Source organism: Cynoglossus semilaevis, chromosome 14 (assembly GCF_000523025.1).
Source record: "Cynoglossus semilaevis isolate Cse_v1.0 chromosome 14, Cse_v1.0, whole genome shotgun sequence".
Classification (NCBI taxonomy): domain Eukaryota; kingdom Metazoa; phylum Chordata; class Actinopteri; order Pleuronectiformes; family Cynoglossidae; genus Cynoglossus; species Cynoglossus semilaevis.
The window spans coordinates 16244042-16261870 of NC_024320.1; the positions used below are offsets into that span (position 1 = coordinate 16244042).

The 17829-nt window shown below is 43.0% G+C and overlaps 3 protein-coding genes across 5 annotated transcripts in view; 2 read left to right on the forward strand and 1 right to left on the reverse strand.

Annotated features, from left to right (window-relative positions):
- Positions 1-7848, forward strand: part of abi3bpb (ABI family, member 3 (NESH) binding protein b) — a 9178-nt gene extending 1330 nt beyond the window's left edge. The window contains exons 2-19 of one of the 3 annotated variants that reach the window (XM_008325394.2): positions 1394-1573; positions 2353-2421; positions 2503-2635; positions 2720-2901; positions 3030-3070; positions 3176-3215; positions 3293-3355; positions 4408-4476; positions 4961-5035; positions 5122-5277; positions 5420-5509; positions 5593-5802; positions 5870-5975; positions 6081-6160; positions 6245-6274; positions 6351-6509; positions 6587-6709; positions 6815-7847. In XM_008325394.2, coding sequence (XP_008323616.1) covers positions 1394-1573; positions 2353-2421; positions 2503-2635; positions 2720-2901; positions 3030-3070; positions 3176-3215; positions 3293-3355; positions 4408-4476; positions 4961-5035; positions 5122-5277; positions 5420-5509; positions 5593-5802; positions 5870-5975; positions 6081-6160; positions 6245-6274; positions 6351-6509; positions 6587-6709; positions 6815-6930 — 1922 coding nt within the window. In that variant the 3' untranslated portion in view covers positions 6931-7847. Of the gene's footprint in view, positions 1-1393; positions 1574-2352; positions 2636-2719; positions 2902-3029; positions 3071-3175; positions 3216-3292; positions 3356-4407; positions 4477-4960; positions 5036-5121; positions 5278-5419; positions 5510-5592; positions 5803-5869; positions 5976-6080; positions 6161-6244; positions 6275-6350; positions 6510-6586; positions 6710-6814 lie in introns of all 3 variants that reach the window. The other 2 variants (XM_025062422.1, XM_025062423.1) reach the window with 2 other exon arrangements.
- Positions 7849-11876: 4028 nt separating this feature from the next.
- ftcd (formimidoyltransferase cyclodeaminase) lies at positions 11877-15874 on the forward strand. Its single transcript, XM_025062431.1, has 14 exons — positions 11877-12089; positions 12637-12820; positions 12901-13029; positions 13109-13197; positions 13295-13474; positions 13586-13723; positions 13835-13966; positions 14105-14166; positions 14496-14625; positions 14714-14875; positions 15065-15108; positions 15177-15315; positions 15415-15510; positions 15596-15874. The coding sequence occupies exons 1-14, from the start codon at positions 12036-12038 to the stop codon at positions 15677-15679; spliced, it is 1623 nt and encodes a 540-aa protein (XP_024918199.1). The 5' UTR covers positions 11877-12035; the 3' UTR covers positions 15680-15874.
- On the reverse strand, positions 15832-16853 carry dph3 (diphthamide biosynthesis 3). Its single transcript, XM_008325398.3, has 3 exons — positions 16607-16853; positions 16204-16278; positions 15832-16126 (listed from the first exon to the last, which is right to left on the reverse strand). Exons 1-3 carry the CDS (start codon positions 16712-16714, stop codon positions 16052-16054), a joined length of 258 nt encoding a protein of 85 aa, XP_008323620.1. The 5' UTR covers positions 16715-16853; the 3' UTR covers positions 15832-16051.
- Positions 16854-17829: the final 976 nt, after the last annotated feature.

The following is a 17829-nucleotide window of genomic DNA, read 5'->3' on the forward strand; positions in this document are numbered from 1 at the left end:
GCGGGGGGGGCATCAGCAGTACAGTTCCCCCTGAAGGGCTGGTTGTAAATGGAAGTCTGTATAGATGTAACTACTCCATAATGTTTTAATAAATGTTTCTGGAATTGATTATTTATTCAATTTACTCAATAAATTGTTCATTAGTGTGTAATTAAAAAACTTTTAATTCTTTAGGTTCAGAAACTCTGCTGCATGGACTTTATTAAATGATTTTTTTTTAAGGTCTCATGGACCATACAAAATGACTTGGCGGGCCACATTTGGCCCCCGGGCCTTGAGTTTGACACGTGTTGTAGATGGTTTCACATGTTCTGTATGAAATGTTTTCAATGTTTTTGAACATTTAATGTGTAACTACGTTTAGTTTCATATCTTAGATGACATCTTGTTTAGTTTTATTGTTTACATGTGGAACCGATGAAGTTTGCACTTGGAACCAGATTTTTATTTTTTTTACCACTGTATGAAACTGTTATTTTTACGCTCTTGTTGTTTAAATCCAAAGAAGTGGTGTGAAGTTGCACCAGTTTGAAGGTTAGGAAACACGATCTTCATCAGGTATCTGGGACTGTTGTAGTTTTTATATTTGTTTATTGAGGAACGTTACAGATGCAGCTGTTTTTTGGTTCCACATTTGCGTTTATTTTTGTTGTGATTTCATAAAAATCCAAAAGATTTTTCTACATTTCTTGTTCTAGTTTTACAAGAAATGTACAAACTCCTGAATGTCTTTCCAGACAACCGTTTATGTCCTAATTGTCCACCAGAGTTTTCTTAGTCCCACATGTTCTTAGTGGAACTTTTGAACGTTTTTACGTGCTGTGTGCAGAACTCAGTTATTACTATGGTGCCTCAGGTTTGTGCCAACATGTTCTCACGTGTTTACTTTCTTTGTTTCCTTCTCTGTTGTAAAACTTCAGCTTTTTTTTTTTTTTTTTTTTTAGGTAAAACGATCCAACCAGAACCAGGGCTGGATGGTTTTATTTGAACGTGGAATGTTTGGTTCTCTGTTTTTGGAGCGGTGAAGATGTAAACCTGTTCTCACTCTGAAACGTTCTGCTCTGATGAAAGGCACAGCCTCAGGTGTCAAACTGCTGCAGGGAACACGTTCAACCAGGACTCTGTTCTCTGACTGAGGTTCTTACTCTGCAGTTCTAGTACAAATATTACCTGAGGTTTCTTCCTTAGTACTGTTCTGGACTTTTCAGACGTCTTTGAAGATCGTTTTAACCCACCACTGCTCTTCAGAGTTCTGTAGAAGTATTCAGTACTTTTTAGTATTTCTTCAACAACTGTGAGCTTGTCATGAATCGTCTTTGTCTTTGACGTTACGTTCAATCTCCCGGTCTCCAGAACCAGTCAGCACTCTCTATTTTTGTCTGTTTGTCTTCAGTTCGTCGTCCAAACATCAAAGTCTGGATCAACGTCACAGGTGACACCGTCATGATGAAGTTTCTCCGTCCAAATGCCGACATGAAGCTGGAAGGTTACGTCCTGGGCTACGGCAGCAGCATTTTCTCCAAACAGTTCATCCAACTACCGGAGAATGGAGAACCTTACAGCACCGAGCTGAGTGAGTGAGAACTCAAACTAACCCTAACCCGTCTTAACTAAACCAAACCAGGTCAACAACATTACTCAGATTTGTCTTTTCCTAATCTAATCCCAAACCAATCATACGAACCTCCTGTTCAGGGTTAAAACTCTGGACTTGTTTTATTAAGGAATAACTTTATATTTAACCATTTGGTCTGAAATTGATTTTTTTTTTTTTCTCTCGCTCTGATCTGCAAACATTTGAAATCTTCACTCTGGTTCTGTGCAGAGTTTTGAGAGGCTGCTCTTTGATGTGAAGATTGAATTAAGTGAAATTAAATCCAGATCAGTTTAATGTGGACTCAGCGGGAGTCTGTCTTTCTTTAATCACGTGTTCCCTCAGGCCAACTGTCAATCACCGTGAGTTGGTGGAGCTCATGAGCTCTCATTGAGGATCTGACTGCAGCTCAGGGGTCAGAGCAGAGACACTGGCTCTGACTTAGAATAAAGACGGAGGTCTGTGGACTTTAGTTTGTCAGAGTGAAGCCTGAGAGTCAGTACAGGGACGTCTACTGACTCTATCACTACATTTTTAAATGCAGTATTTTAGTGCTGTGTAAAATTAATGAATTTGCATATACATAAACATATTTTAAGTGATACAGTTAAAAAAAGATTTGGTTTGAAAACACACACAATAAGACACATCAGTAAAAATATTTCTTCAAATCATTAATGGAATAAATATAAATGAAAAAATATTATATATATATATATAAAAGCTGGACTGTTGAAATGTGATTTTTTTTGTTTCAGAGGCGGAGCCTAAATACCTCATAGCCGTGCAGCCAATCCCAGTCAACAACATAAAGAAACACTGCAAAGGTACCACTCATCACTTCCTGTCAGCCTCCGAGCACTTCCTGTTAGCCTCAATCAACACTTCCTGTTCGCTCATGTCCTCAGGGAAAGTGAACCTGCAGGAGCCTCTGCACCTGGTCATCGGTTCTGTCACTCCCACAACAGTTCTTCTGTCCTGGGGAAACACCCTGAAGACGTCATATGAAGGGAATGTGATGAAGGAGTGTCTGGAGGAAGGGTCAGCATCATGAGGCGTTCACTGACCCTCACATTTTCGGTCGCCTTTTTCTAACTTTGGATTGGTGTCGTCCGTCCGCCACAGGTTCTACACTGTCAGGTATCGGGAGAGGAACAGGAAGTGGAACTATCGTACATGTCCAACCACTGACACTGTCATCGACCACCTGAAACCCAACACTCCCTATGAGTTCAGCGTTCAGTCGAACACGGGTCAGCGGAGCGGCGCCTGGAGTAAAAGCCTGATCCACAGCACCGACACTGACGGTGAGATCACAGAAATATATAAATATATTTGACCACTCCATTCTTTAGTTTTACCAACGATCAATTGTTTTAGTCATAGCTTTGTTGTTGTTGTTGTTTTCACTATGACTCTTGTTTTATCTTCACAGATAAAAAACCACACAAGACATTTGGACTCTTAAACGCACTGGTGAGACTCAATCACAACAAACACACCAATACATTCACAATACGGATACACAACAAAAAGACAAATACTACTTTTATTCCTTTATGTCTTTTTTTTTAATTCAAGAATCCTTCTGGACCTCAGGATGTCTTCCCTCCTCGTCTTGGTGAGACACACAGACACGTTCATGGACAATCTACCTAATCGTATCAGTTTATTTAATCAGGATTTCCCTCTCTGCAGCTCTGCACAACAGAACACACACCAGGAATCTTCCTCCGCCGAGGAAAGTGCACACTCTGACAGGTGAAATACACACTCTTACACACTCATGTTCACGGGGCTGAAGCCAGAAAATCACAATGGGGAAATTTACAGTGTGAGTCTTTGCAAACAACACATGCTGCCACAGGGGGCGCCATTAGGGAAATATGGTTTTTCTCTGGGATTTGAACCCAGGACTCTCTGCTCCTTACGTGCAAGGCAGGCATGCTAACCGCTACACAATGGACAAGCTATCTAGTTTTTATTTCTCCTTCTTTACTCATTAAAGTGGCGTTGCTCTGATTGGCTGTGTATAAACCTGTTGGTCAAGATCAATCAGCTCATCTGACCTTTGAACCCCCCTCCACACTGACTGCAGATCAGTGAGAACTCTTCTTCTGTATTCTCCATCCATCAACTGTTTTGTTTGTAAATGTCTGTATCCTCCTGGAGGAGCGCTAATGCCTGCTAGCCTTTCTGTCTCCGATGCTGTAAATGTGCCTAACTTAATTCAAACACTCAGCGATCCTTCACTCTCCATTTTCTATGGAGGTCAACTTTGACGTCTGGTTTCCCTCAGGGAGAAATCTACTTTTTTGTCCAACAGTTTTTCTGGATTGTGGCTCCTGTCCTTTTTCTCCATCCTTTCTTGCAGTATTGGCTGTATCATTCACATGTTTCATCCAATCACAGGACCTCAGACCTCACTTCCTGCCTTAGCCCCCCCTCCCCTCATTCTTCCTCCAGCTTCCTGTCTAACATGCATCTTTTGTCCAACACACCTGTCAGGTCCTGCCTGATCCAGTTGCAGTCCTGATGTGATGCAGTGATGTCAGTCTGACATCATCATGACTGACTGCATCATAAGATCCAAGTGTTCAGATGGGATTTTTGAACTGAGGGGACCAAGCAGTCAACAATACTACTACTACCACACACACACACACACACACAACTGAACTTGAACTTTGTTTGAGTTCTAAACCTGGTTTTATTCCAGGAAAGTTCTCAGAGACTGGTGTTGGACATGATGCTCTGCTTCTGCAGTACTGTATCTCACACAGACTATGTAACAGTGACTTCTCTCCCTGCAGTAAAGGGACATCCACAAGGGGGCGCTGGGTCCCCACTCAGACCCATCTCGTGGCAGAAGCAAAGACTTGGTAAAAAAAAAAAAGTTTTTGTTCGTTCCATCATCAGCAACAAACTTTAGTGGTTGTCTGTCCTTCATCTGTCCATCCACCATGGACATGTCCATCTGTCCATCCACTCGTGGACATGTCCATCTGTCCATCCACCCATGGACATGTCCATCCACTCGTGGTCATGTCCATCTGTCCATCCACCCATGGACATGTCCATCTGTCCATTTGCCTTTCGTTTGTCCACGTCCATCACCTTGTTCTAAGTTTTGAGTCTGTGCAATGTCCTGGTGACGTCACCAGGACTTAACCGTCTTGCTAATGGCTAACAGTTAACTCTCCTGCTGTAGGACAGTTGGTCTCTTCATGCCTCATCTGTCATGAGTCCTTGTCTCTTGTTGTGTCTCCTTCATATGACCCACTGCTTCCTGTTTTATGTACTACTCTCTGTTGGACTCAGGTCTTTGGTTCAGTTCCTGACTAGTCCTTGTGTGAATGTTCTAAGGTTCCTCAGGTTCTCCTGCTCGTCCTCTGGTCCTCAATAAGAAACTGAACCTGGTGAAGACACTGGGACAGTCAGGTTACTGTCACATCATCAACCGCTGCTTATATTTATTTATTGTTTGGGGTTTGTTTGTTTATTTGCCGTGTTTGTTTTTGCTTCAGAGACGGGGGCAAACTTCAAACTGAAGGACTCGTTTCCTGTCCTCAAACCTAAAGCCCCGCCCACTGCCGCCAGAGCCACTAAGCAGCAGCCGAAGACCACCGTGACCACGCCTACCAGTAGAGGCACAAGTCATGCCACGCCCACTAGTGCCCCCGGTGTGTAATATTTTAAAAAAATCAGCTTTAATCCCAGGAAAAGTAGTTTGCGATTTTTTTATAAACATAAATGTTTCTTTTTAGTTGCCCAACCCTATTGGCTGCCTCACAGTCAATGTTCTGATTAATCCTTTCCTATCAGCACCACACCAGGAGACCTGGGAGGAATCAGAACTGTTTCAGTCCCAGCCCACGTCTGACCTGGACGCCTCAGGGAAGAAGCGTTACGTCGGTGAGGGACACCTCTGCCTCTGATCCAGAATCAGCTGCTGATCCGTTCTTTGTTTGTTCACCTGCACCTCCTCTCTCCTCCAGCTCCTCATGTCATATATCAGACGGGAAAACGACCGGATGAGCCGTGCTCCATCACCTCCTCCCTTGCTTACTTCCCCGAAGACAAAAGCAGCAGTGCTAATGTAGCGGCTCTGCCTGAAGCCCCGCCCTCTAACCTGACGGTGGTTACAGTGGAAGGATGTCCGTCGTTTGTCATCCTGGACTGGGACAAAACAGACAACAGCACAACTGGTATGCTGCCATCACAGTTTGGTTTGTGAAAAACAATGACCTCAAATCCACCGTTGTTCCCTGTCAGAGTACGAAGTCATCTCCACGGCCAAAGGACCCGACGGCGAGAAGGTTTCCATACTCACCACCAACCAGACTCACACCGCTGTGGAAAACCTGAAACCTGAGAGTAGGTGAGTGAGCTGACCAATCAGAGAGGTTCATTTTAAACACACACACGTGTGCTTGTCTTCTCCTCTGTGAACTCACCTGTGAAAACACCATTTATTTTTGATAAGTTACGAGTTTAAGGTGAAGCCAAAGAATGAGTTGGGGGCGGGGCCAGCTAGCCAGCCCGTGTCCTTCAACACTGAATCAGGTAAGGATTATTTCAGTCGTCACCTGTGTTGATGCTGTCCAATCGAAGAGCAGTGATGTCATTTTCTGTTTCCTGTTTCGTCAGCTGACCCCCGTGTGAGTGAAAATGCTTCTGGTAGGTTCTTTTGGCACAAGTCACATGACCTCGTACCGCTATAGAGACTAGTTTAATGATGGACGTGTTCTCTTAGGAAAAGACGCTATCTGGACACAGTTCCCCTTTAAGACCGACTCGTACTCGGACTGTCATGGAAAACAGTACATCAAACGGACCTGGTACCGGAAGTTTGTAGGAGTCCAACTGTGTAACTCCCTCCGATACAAGATTTACTTAAGCGACACGTTAAACGGTTAGTCCTGGACACCAACACCTCCCGGTCATGTGATGTCAGTGATGTGACCCACCTGGATGTGTTCTGGTCCACAGGTAAATTCTACAACATTGGAGACCAGTCTGGTTTTGGAGAAGACCACTGTCAGTTTGTGGACTCATTTTTGGAGGGAAAAACGGGCCGACAGCTCCAGACTGACCAGCTGCCGTCTCGACCAGGTTTGTTGGGTTAGAGAATCTTACCAGAACCAGCAACAACGCAACGGAACCGCTGAGAACAACCGGTTTTCATTTGCTTAATTTTTTTTCTTTATTTGCTTGTAGGTTTTTATCGCGCCGTCCGCCAGGAACCGGTTCACTTTGGAAAGATTGGAGGACACTCTCACACAAACTATGTCTCCTGGTATGAGTGCGGAATACCGATTCCTGGGAAGTGGTGAAGGGAGCGCTGTCTTCAGATGGAATGTGACAGACACGCTCCACCTTTTTTACACCGTGCTGTAAAAACATGGAAAACTCCATTCAGGAACACTGAGGTTATGATTCCTGTGTGCAGCCGAAGGCAGCAGCAAACATTTCATTTATGTAAATAGAAGCTGCCGCTCGCTGTTACTCGCCACCACCAAGGGGGCAGCACATTTACTTGTTACCTGTAAAAAAAAAAGGTGACCCTGGGACTGCGACAAAATGTATTTTGGTGAACAGAATCTAATGTAATCATTTTAATTGGATTCTAAAAGTAGAGTTGTTGTCAGTCTACTCTCGTTGTTGCCCCCTGTGGGATGGATGGTGTTGCCTGCTCTGTCCTCAACCTCACGCACAATCAAACTTGCGTTTTGCACAGATATGAAACAGAATTTTTTTTGGAAGCAGATTTTTATCATTAGCTATTTAATGATACAGCCAAGTTTAAGATCAGCTAGCCCTCTGTTGGCCTACTTTCTGGACCATGTTTGGGATCTAGACTGTGGGACATTTATCTGGCCAATCTGGAGTGTTATGTTCACTCCATTTCTGTTGTCTTACCTCTTGCCAGATAATTCCTTCTGGTCTGACTCTAGTCTTCTGGTCCTGTCTTTGAATATCTAAAATGTGGTCCAAGTTGTGGTAGCCCCTTTGTCTTAGGGGTTTTGTCCTTCTGGTCCCACACGTTTTTCTTTCCCTCTCTTTCCAGAATGTCTGGTCTGATGTTAGTCTTTAGTTCAGGCTTTAGTCCAGATGTAGCCCCCAGCAGATGTGGTACTTTTAAAACTACATCATTAGTATTAATGTTTTCTGTAATAAATGTGTTTTTCTGTGTCTGTTTAATTGTGTGTGCATTATATGAAAAATAAATGAATCATTTCAAATAATTACTGGTACACAATTCACTAAAATCTTGGCCTGTTTAGTTGAAGACAATTCTGACATACTGGCAGGAATTGAAGAAAGACACGCACAAAGATCTTCTTCAACAGCACTGATTATTCTTTTTAGTTTTAAGAGTATTTAATTGTTTTGCCTGTCATACATGAACAAATTATACAGAACCATGTACAGAACCACGTACAGAACCACGTACAGAACCACGTACAGAGACCAGACGAGACGGTTGAAATGGAATCTAATGTTTGTTGTCGTTCCTCTAGTTCTAATGAAACATCGGTTTCATAAAGACATGAGAATGATGCTAGCTCAGTGCTAACATTACTAACATGGTGCTAACCAGGTGCTTATACCATTAAGACATTAATCATCTGTCAGAGCTGCTGTCAGAGATGATGAATCACATCTGAAGGATCCTGGTTCTTCTTGGTGGATGTTCAAACCTTTTCCCCAACCACCAGAGACTGTGCACGTGTAGAGAAAGCTGTGAAAACACCTGTCCTTCAGCTGAAAACCTCCAATCCCACTTACATCATCCAGGAAACACCTGAACCTGAATCCAGGCCCAGATTTAATGGTCCTTGAAGGCTGGACCTGCTCGTGTCTGAACTCCTCTGTCTGCTGCTGAAGTGTTGGTCTCAGGGACACAGCCACATTCCTGGAACGACGTGTCGGCCTTGGTGAGCAGCAAGTGTTTCAACATATGTTCCAGGTCCAGGTTTTTACAGGAACAAAAGATACTTCTGTTTCTCAAGGAGAACACACACTCACACACACTCACACACACTCTTATTGCCGCCCTCCAAAAAAACCCAAAACAACCCCACAAATCAGTACAATTTCCCTGCCATGGTTTATTTTTAAACATTTGCTTATTGAACTGTTTGTACTGTATATACTGTAGTACATGTTTCTGGTCCTTCACCTTCAGAGGCTGCTGCTGTCATAGAAGTGTGCGATTACTCAGACTGGAGTTCTTTTAACTTTATACCTTCCCCAACTGTTTTTGTGCGACAGCACATATTTTTCATGAGGAAGACCCCATGGCCCACAACAAAACAAAAATGAGACAAAAAAGGTATATGTGATCAAATATAATAACCTTCTAGTTTAATTATACTCACAATTCACTAAAATCTGGACATGTTTAGTTGAAGACAACACTGATATACTGGCAGGAATTGAAGAAAGACACTCACAAAGATCTTCTTCAAGTTAATTTTCATAACCATTTGCTGCCACCTAGAGGATGAGTATTAATTGCCACACAGTGACAAACTATGAAAAACAATGCAATATATAAATAATATTTTTTCAGACCAATTAAGTGAACTTGGGTAATTCTCCACTGCACAATCACTTCTCTGATCTGATCAGAAAGTCTGCTCTGATTGGCTCTTATCGCAGGGTAACCCATGAACCAATGACAGCCTCAGGTCTGTCCTTCACTCACTCACCTGTGTCTGGTGCTTCCTAGTTCGTCAGTGTCACTCCTCTCAGCTGGTCCCCGTGTTCCTCTGTCTCTGCTCGGTCGTCGTCGTCGTTCTGCTTGGGTTTTGCTGTTCTCCGTGTTAAGGAATTCCAGGTCAGTTTTATCTGAGTTTAGAGTTTAGACTCAGTTCAGTTTTCTGTTGGATTTCCAGTCTGGTCTTAGTTTTGGACTTTATTATTAAACGTTTCACCTGGGCCCTGTCCCCTGAGTGCTTCATTTCTGTGGCTGCTGTGGACCAGCGAATAAATCCTCACTCTGGGTTTAATTTTAATGTCAAACTACGTATTGTCCTTATTGACACAGTTAGGGATTCACAGCAGGCCACGCCCCCCACATTTCTTTTTGTAAAGAGTTAGTGAATTAATCTGCTGCAACACACTGTGACATCAAAAGTCTGTGTTTGAAAATTCCACACGTTGGTTTCATCTGTTCCACCATTCGCTCTCATGGAGACTTTCCTACAAGTCTCAAACAAAAGTCTGAACCTGAACCAAAACAACATCGCTTCATCAGCTCAGAGCTTGCCCCCCGCACCCCCTCGGTCTGCCACAAGGGGCTGGTCCAAAACCCAGCGTGGGGCCCAGCAGAGCCAGGACTCTGATTACTCCAACAAACCCGGAGCAGTGCCAGAGGAAGGTTGATTGTTTGAGCAGAAAGTGAGGCTGTCAGCAGGATTCTATTTCCTACTGGGCTGATTTCAATCTGGGTGGGAGGCGAAGATCAGAAGGAAAAACTAGATGAGAACAAAAACCAAAGTGCTCTGTTCTGGTCTCTTTGCAAAATTAGATAATTTGTCTTCAGCGGCCTCCGCCCACTCACATTTGTCCGAGTTGAAAGGAAAACTAAGGAGAGATCGAAGGGTTTGTGGCAGTTTTCTAGCTAACCCTCTGACACCAGACTGAAGAAAGTGTGATTTAATTTGGAGGGAGGTTCACCGCTGCCTCCACCAAACAGAAGAACACGATGTCCTGAAATGTATGTGGACCTTTGGGAGCAGCCGGTACTAACTCAGTACCAGTTTCACGTCATGTCACAAATCCAGGCTGTGTTCAGGGAAACCCCCGGCCCAGGACTCATAAAGTCATCAAACCACACACTGGAGCGCCACATCTGGTTCTGTTCAGAGTCTCTGCAGATCCTTCAGCGTTCTAATGGCCTACAGACTCCACCTGCCCCGCCTGTGTACCCCCACAGAGGAAACACACCACCCTGCAGCTGTGGGTCACTTCAGGATGGATTATATAACAGAAAAAAACCAGATTCTTGTCCCGAGGTTCTCCAGGATGACGGTTGGTTCTGATCCACCGATGGACCTCCTGAACAGTCTCCTCTCCTTTTGAGGACTTTAACACGGACTGCCAAGTCCAGGGTTCTGAATTCCATGTACTGAGCTGAGCTAACATGCTATTTCTGTTCTGGAGGTACTCAGTGTTTTTATTCTGTGGTCCAGGTCTGTGGAGCAGAACCAGGAACATCGTCTCTCTGCAGACCCTGTTCTGTGCTGATGCAGTCAGAGCCTTTCTGATCAGCCCACAATCACCATGAACATGTTGATAATAGTAAACCGTTTATTCTCCGCACAGATAAAAACAAACCCAGCTCTAAGAGACTAATGAGCCGACGGTCCACCGCTGCCTCCTGTGGACACCGTGTGTCACTGAGCTCAATCTAACCACAGGGTTTCAAACAGTTAAATGACCAAATAATACAGTTGAGCTGGAGGTATCAGTGAGGACAGTAGCTGTGATTGGCTCATCAGGAGCTGCAGCTGAGTTTAGTGAAGTGTTTTATTGAGCGTCAGCCCCTCGTAAAGAACACAGCCAGTGTTCAACAAACATGTGGTCAGTTTAATGACTTCAGACCTGAAGTGTATTCTTGTTTATGGTCTCAACTGAGAAAAAAAGGGTTTTAAATCTGTCAACAACTGTAAAAAACAAAAACAAAAAAAAAACCCACAAAGGGTTCATTGATTCTGCTTTTAATGAAAAGATCACTGTTTAAAATGGTCCAAATTAGAAATATTTCGGTTGGTTACCAACAGATGTGACATGTTCAGATTTGATATTTCACTTTATACTATTTATACAGATTCAAAGTGTTCAGTTTTATTTTTAAAAAATGTTTAGATTTGACTCGAACATTAGACGTGTTCAGTTCAAATTAGAAACTTTAAAAATAAACAAGTTCAGATTAGGAAAAAGGAGTTTAGATGAAATTAAACATTCGCCTTGAACATATCAGGTGTACAATAGATGAAACATTCAACAGTGGATTAGTGATTTGGAAGAATCTGTGAATCTTTTGCTCTGCACTCTAAAAGTGTCTCTCAGCGACTGACGGTAAACTGAGCAGACCAGTCACTGACCAGTTAAAATTTGACCAGTCTAGTCTCACGCTACCCTGACCTTTGACCTTCCACAACAACAGCAGCTGTTGATTTATCCTTTGGCCCTTGTTGATGATGTCAGTTGGACCAAACAGGAGGCGGAGTCAGAGTTCATGACTGAGCGGTCAAGGGGCGGAGCATGAGCTCAAAGGTGAGATCGTCGAACGGCACGACTCAGATGGAGTGAATTTCAAACTTCATTGAAGAAAGAAACGAATCCAAACACGTGATTTGATTGTTCACTCTTTATTCTGCTAATCTGACTGTCACACTGTGGATCAGTGGGTTTGATTTTCAACAGCATGGCTCAACTGGTGGAGTGTGTTCCAAACTTCTCTGAAGGGAGAAACCAGGAGGTACGTCCGACGAGATTACACACAATCAGATTATTATTATTATTGTAGCCGCTCTAAAGAGATGATATTTAATCTGATTATTGAACTGTTCATCTTTATTATTAACCACAATAAATAAATGAAAAATATATATTTGACCTCTGATCATACACTGGTTTATATAATATGTTAATCTATAAAAGAGAATATATTTAATCTGATTATAAAAATATGATGTATATTAAAGGTTAAGGATGAAAAGGTTCAGAATGAATATAATTAGAAACTGATTTTTTTGCAAAGCAACTATTACAACAGTTTATATTTACTGTGTTGGTGAGATAATAGATGACTGATGTTTACATATTTATATATTTTTTCTAATTCTGAAACTCTGTGACTGTTTACACAGCTCAGCCAGACAGTTTTCTAGTCCAAAGTCCATACTTTTCTCCAGATCAGTTTAAGGTTTAACTGTTGACCTTTGAACTGCCCTTCTCTCTCCCTCTCTCCCTCCCTCCCTCCCTCCCTCTCTCACGCTCTCTTTACTTTTGGTACGCCGGCTCAGGTGATCGATGCCATCTCCAAGTCCATCTCCCAGACCGTCGGCTGCAGTCTTCTAGATGTAGACCCGGGCTCCTCCACCAACAGGACCGTCTTCACCTTCGTCGGTTCTCCTGAGGCTGTGGTGGAGGGGGCGCTCAGTGCTGCACGTACCGCCTTCAGCCTCATCGACATGAGGCATCACTCAGGTGAGGGGGCGGGGCCAGAATATTCACCCCAGACCAAAACTGAGGGACACTTCAGTCACGTGAGCCGTCGTGTTTTTTAGGTGAACATCCTCGAAACGGGGCGATGGATGTCTGTCCCTTCATCCCTGTTCAAAATGTGTCCATGGAGGACTGCGTCCGCTGTGCTACCCAGTTTGGACAGAGACTGGCAGACATGCTGCATGTCCCCAGTAGGACCACACCAGGTTTTAACTCCAGTTTATAGTTTCAATCTGAGCCTGTCTAACTCAGTTACACTCCTGTCGTCAGTTTATCTTTATGGAGAAGCTGCTCGTCAGGAGAAGAGACGGAGTCTGCCAGCAATCCGGGTCGGAGAGTATGAAGCTCTACCAGAAAAGGTGTTGTTCAGTTCAGATAACGGTACCTTGGGTCTGATTATTCATGTGTTCACATCGAAACTGCTCATTCTTATTATCCCATCTGTGTGTGACCCAGTTGAAACATGAAGAGTGGGCCCCAGACTTTGGCCCTGCCACCTTTGTCCCATCATGGGGTGCCACAGTAACCGGGGCTCGTAAGTTCCTGATTGCTTACAATGTGAATCTGATCAGTACCAAGGAACAGGCACACCGCATCGCTCTAGACATCAGAGAGCAGGGTCGTGGGAGGGAACAGGTGTGTGGAAAGAGAGATCCAGTCCAGTTTGTCTAACTGAACTACACCAACCTGACTGGACTAACTGTACCAAAGCACCAGACTAAAGTGATGTATTTTCTGTGTCCTCAGCCTGGACGACTCCAGAAGGTCCAGGGTCTGGGCTGGTACCTGGACGAGGCCCATCTGGCTCAGGTCTCTACCAACATCTTAGACTATGAGGTGACGCCCGTCTCTGCTGTGTATGAAGAAGTCTGCAGAACAGCAGAGGTGAGTTAGCCTAGCATTAGCTCAGGCAGAAGAGTTTCCCCAGCACTGTTACCAGAAAAACCGTTAAATTAGTCTTTGTCTCAGTAAAGTAAGTGTTTGTTTGGTTTTCAGGGGCTGAATCTTCCTGTGGTTGGGTCTCAAATCGTGGGACTGGTCCCATTAAAAGCCCTTTTGGACTGTGCCGATTTCTACATTAGCCGAGATAAGCTGTTCATCCTGGAGGAAGAGCATAAGATCCGCTTGGTCAGCTGATTTAGCCATGCTAACATTCAATGGAGCAGTAACATTGTCACATGTTCGATAGACTCACAGGATGAAGTTGATGTTTGTATTTTGTTATCTTTGTGTTTGTTTGTTTGTTTGTTTCATTCATGTGGTCAGGTAATTAGCAAACTGGGCCTGGACTCACTGGCTCCCTTCAAACCCAGAGAGAGAATCATAGAGTGAGTGCTTCTGGTTTCCAACTAAGATCCAGATCCAGAACTAAGTCTTTGTTTTAGTTTGAAATAGTATGACGGCCTGGACTGTATCTATGTTAGCTTAAAAATAATCAAATAATGATGATAATTGATAATTGTGTTAGCCAGAACAGCTAAACAGCCAAAAGAACTAATGGTTAGTCCAGAAGTAGCTCAATATTAATCAGAAAAAGGCTAAAACATTAGCCAATAAATGCCAGATAAGTAAGTTAACCATTTGGAACCATTTAAGAGATTTGTTTAAATTTTAGCTCAAATCTGTTTCAGTTCAAATCTATATTTGTGTTGTGCAGGTACATGGTGACACAATCACAGGAAGAACCGCGTCTGGTGTCGCTTTCTGTTAAAGACTTTGTCAAGAGCGTGGGCGCTCGAACGGCGGCCCCTGGTGGAGGATCTGTCTCTGCTGCTGTTGCTGCTTTGGTCTGTTTCTGACAAAATCTTCACGGAATTAGACTTCTTTGTCTAACGATCTAATGTCTGTGGGACACATTTTTCTTGTATCCTGTAGGGGGCAGCACTTGGCTCTATGGTGGGTCAGATGACATATGGAAAAAAGCAGTTTGAGAAGGTGGACAGTGTCATGAGGCGTCTGATCCCACCATTCCACCAGGCCGTGAACGAGCTGCTAGATGTTGTGGACGCTGATGCTAACGCCTTTAATGGATACATGGTGAGCACAGTGTCGACGATGGGCAAGAAAAAAAACACTGCTCCATGTTAGCAGAGCTGGAGCAAACAGAACTTTTTTCATCTGGTTTGACATCCACAGTTGGCCAATAAAGTATTACTCAAGTCCTAGTTTATAAAATAGAAAATACTTTTCTAATCATTTTTTCTAATGTCTTAATCCATTGTGTAGATGGCGCTAAAGATGCCAAAGACAACAACAGAGGAGATTCAGAGGTTTGTGCAACTTTTTGTGTGGTTTTGTGGTTATCACTGAAATAATTTAAATGTTTGTTTGAGATCAGGCGAGACTCTGCACTTCAGGAGGCCTTACAGCAGGCTGTAGGTGTCCCATTAGGGCTGGCCGAGAAGATCAGCGCCCTCTGGAGTCCGCTCAAAGAACTGACTGAATATGGAAATGTAGCCTGTAAATCAGATGCTCAGGTGCGACACCAGACCAGGGAAACACATACATACAGGCTCATACATACAGTGTATGTTGCCATGACTTGACACCGACGTGTTTCTCCTCCTGGCCTCTAGGTGGCAGCCAAAGCTTTGGAAACTGCAGTTTTTGGCGCATACTATAATGTCATGATTAATGTTAAGGATGTGAGTGATGAGGCGTTTGCAGCCAAAGTGAGTTTGGGAGTTTTCAGTACCAAATTGTGTGTCAGAATGTGATTATGATGACTTCATGTTTTATATTACTCTTAAAACACAGACACGGCAAAGAGCATCTTCACTGCTGCAGGAGGCCAAGGATGCTGCCAATATTGTCCTCCAGGTGGCGGAGGACAGGAAGTGATCGGACAAATCTACAGGGAGACAGGATGTAGTCGAGAGGACAGAGCTACTGTTTCTTAGATGTTACAATTACTCCAAATTCAAGAGTAACTGATTGGTTTTAAATGATATGAAATAGTGTTACTGAGTTACTGTGACTGAACAGCACCACACTGAGGTCAAAGCTGTTTTAATTTTAGTTGTAAAAGATAAAATGTGATGAAAATAAAATTGAGTAAATGTTAAAACCTAAAAATCATTTTTTCCATGTTGCAGCGTCATCTTGACTGACACTGCATTACAATAAAGGAAGTCCTTGTGTCCATTAACTGCTTCTTCAAAATAAGAGCAGCTTTAAATGTTAAAGTGTCTGCAGGCATAAATCAGTTGAGGATCAGGACTGGGCCACTTCCAGCTTGGTCTCCGTCAATGATGGAGCCTCCACCACTTCTCCAGACATGAACAGGTCCTGAAACGGGAGAATTGGCAATGATACATAAAATGAAGCTGTTAAATGCCAGTGACAGAAATGATGCGTTTACTGACCTGATCATAAATTACTTTGACAATCAGAGAACAGCTGGGACACGTGGCCACATCCTCTCCATTCTCCAGATCCTCCTGCATCAAAAACAAAAAACAAACGTAAGATTCTTTACTATCCCACTATGAAATAAGGTCGAAAGGGGGCGTTAATTTGTAAACTCTATATTAACAGACATTTGTCAGTAAGAGAAACTATCTTTAGTCTGCTACCGAAGCAGACTAAAGATAGTTTCTCTTACGTAATGCGTTTAGTTTATCGTAAAACGAATTCGACTTGTAATTATAAAATGTAATTATGTTTATATATACTGTAGACTGTAAATCCACCACTAAATTTACCATAACTTTTCCAATGAAAATGGGTTTAAAGTCAGACAACTGTAGGTCTGACTGTCAGCTGTACCTTTGTGATGGCGAATCTGTCTCCGCAGGGACATGGGAAGTAGAATGTCTCTGAGTCCTCGTCATATTCAAAGTCTTCGATCTCGATTTCGTCGTGAAAAACCGACATTTTCCTACGAAAGAACTGCCAAGAAATCAAACAGCAATGCACTCATTTCAGCGTGTGTGTATACACGGGCGTTAGCTGATGACGTCAGAACTCCGCGACCACTGTCTATCCTCGAATGCTGGCTCAATAAACAGCTTGTATGTACAGCACCGTCATCTAGTGGATTGAAGTGAGTATGAACTAAACTCTGTACAACTGTGAGGAATTGTACTTAAGAACTCTGGTTATTTGGGTTCAGTTGGTGGTTAAATTTGAACACAAAGAATTGCTGGACTTTGTTGTTAAAGGTAAAGCTGCCATAAAACACTGTAAAAACAGAACGCATAGCTGTTCGACTGCATTATAAAGTTAGTAAAACTGAGTAAAAAATACAGCTGCTGATGGCCAAAATGTACAGCGACTCAATAACAGTGTCAACATTCAACAACTAAATTACAGTAAGAAAGAAAACACAGTTAATGTTCAGAAACTTGATTACACTATAAAACAAAAAAAGTTGCTATGCTACATTTTTAAAGTGAAAAATACATCTGCAAAAATGTACAGCAACAGTACTGCACTGTAACATTTAACAAAGTAGCTGACTGTAAAAAATATAAACCAGAGTGCAGTTGATGGTTATGTTGTTGTTTTATTATTTTAAAAATTGATTTATTTTTGACAGTGCAGCTGTACATTTACATTCTATTCAGCCCAGTGCAGTGATCCAGTGACAACTAATCATGTTGTTCATGTTGTTCTTTTTTTTTATTAACCAAACATTGTGGGAAACTTTCTTTAAACTGGCAGAAGAAGTTGGAAGGGGCGGAACAAAGTTCACACGGACACACAACCGAGCCCACTTTCNNNAAGAGGGAGAGACAGAGAATGGAAGACAGAGAGAGAGAGAGAGAGAGAGAGAGAGGGAGGGAGAGATTTAGAGATTGAGTGAGAGAGAGAGAGAGTGAGCATCAATGTTGCTGTTGTTTGTGGTTATCCAATCAGAGTGTAGCACTGCATGTGCATTACAAACACACAAACACACACACACACACACACACACTCACTCCCTCCTTGTCTTAGCTGCTCCAGACTGTGGACAGTGAGCTTCTCTGCACGACGTCCTCAGCGCCAGC

Bases quoted from the DNA above. Each gene is read 5' to 3' on its own strand.
- dph3 (XM_008325398.3), bottom strand. From the start codon at position 16,714: ATGTCGGTTTTTCACGACGAAATCGAGATCGAAGACTTTGAATATGAC. The intron at 16,279-16,606 runs GTACAGCTGACA...TTTTTGATGCAG, and splicing joins ACAGATTCGCCATCACAAAG to GAGGATCTGGAGAATGGAGA. The intron at 16,127-16,203 runs GTCAGTAAACGC...CTCCCGTTTCAG, and splicing joins TCAAAGTAATTTATGATCAG to GACCTGTTCATGTCTGGAGA.
- ftcd (XM_025062431.1), top strand. From the start codon at position 12,036: ATGGCTCAACTGGTGGAGTGTGTTCCAAACTTCTCTGAAGGGAGAAAC. The intron at 12,090-12,636 runs GTACGTCCGACG...ACGCCGGCTCAG, and splicing joins CTGAAGGGAGAAACCAGGAG to GTGATCGATGCCATCTCCAA. The intron at 15,316-15,414 runs GTGCGACACCAG...CCTGGCCTCTAG, and splicing joins CCTGTAAATCAGATGCTCAG to GTGGCAGCCAAAGCTTTGGA.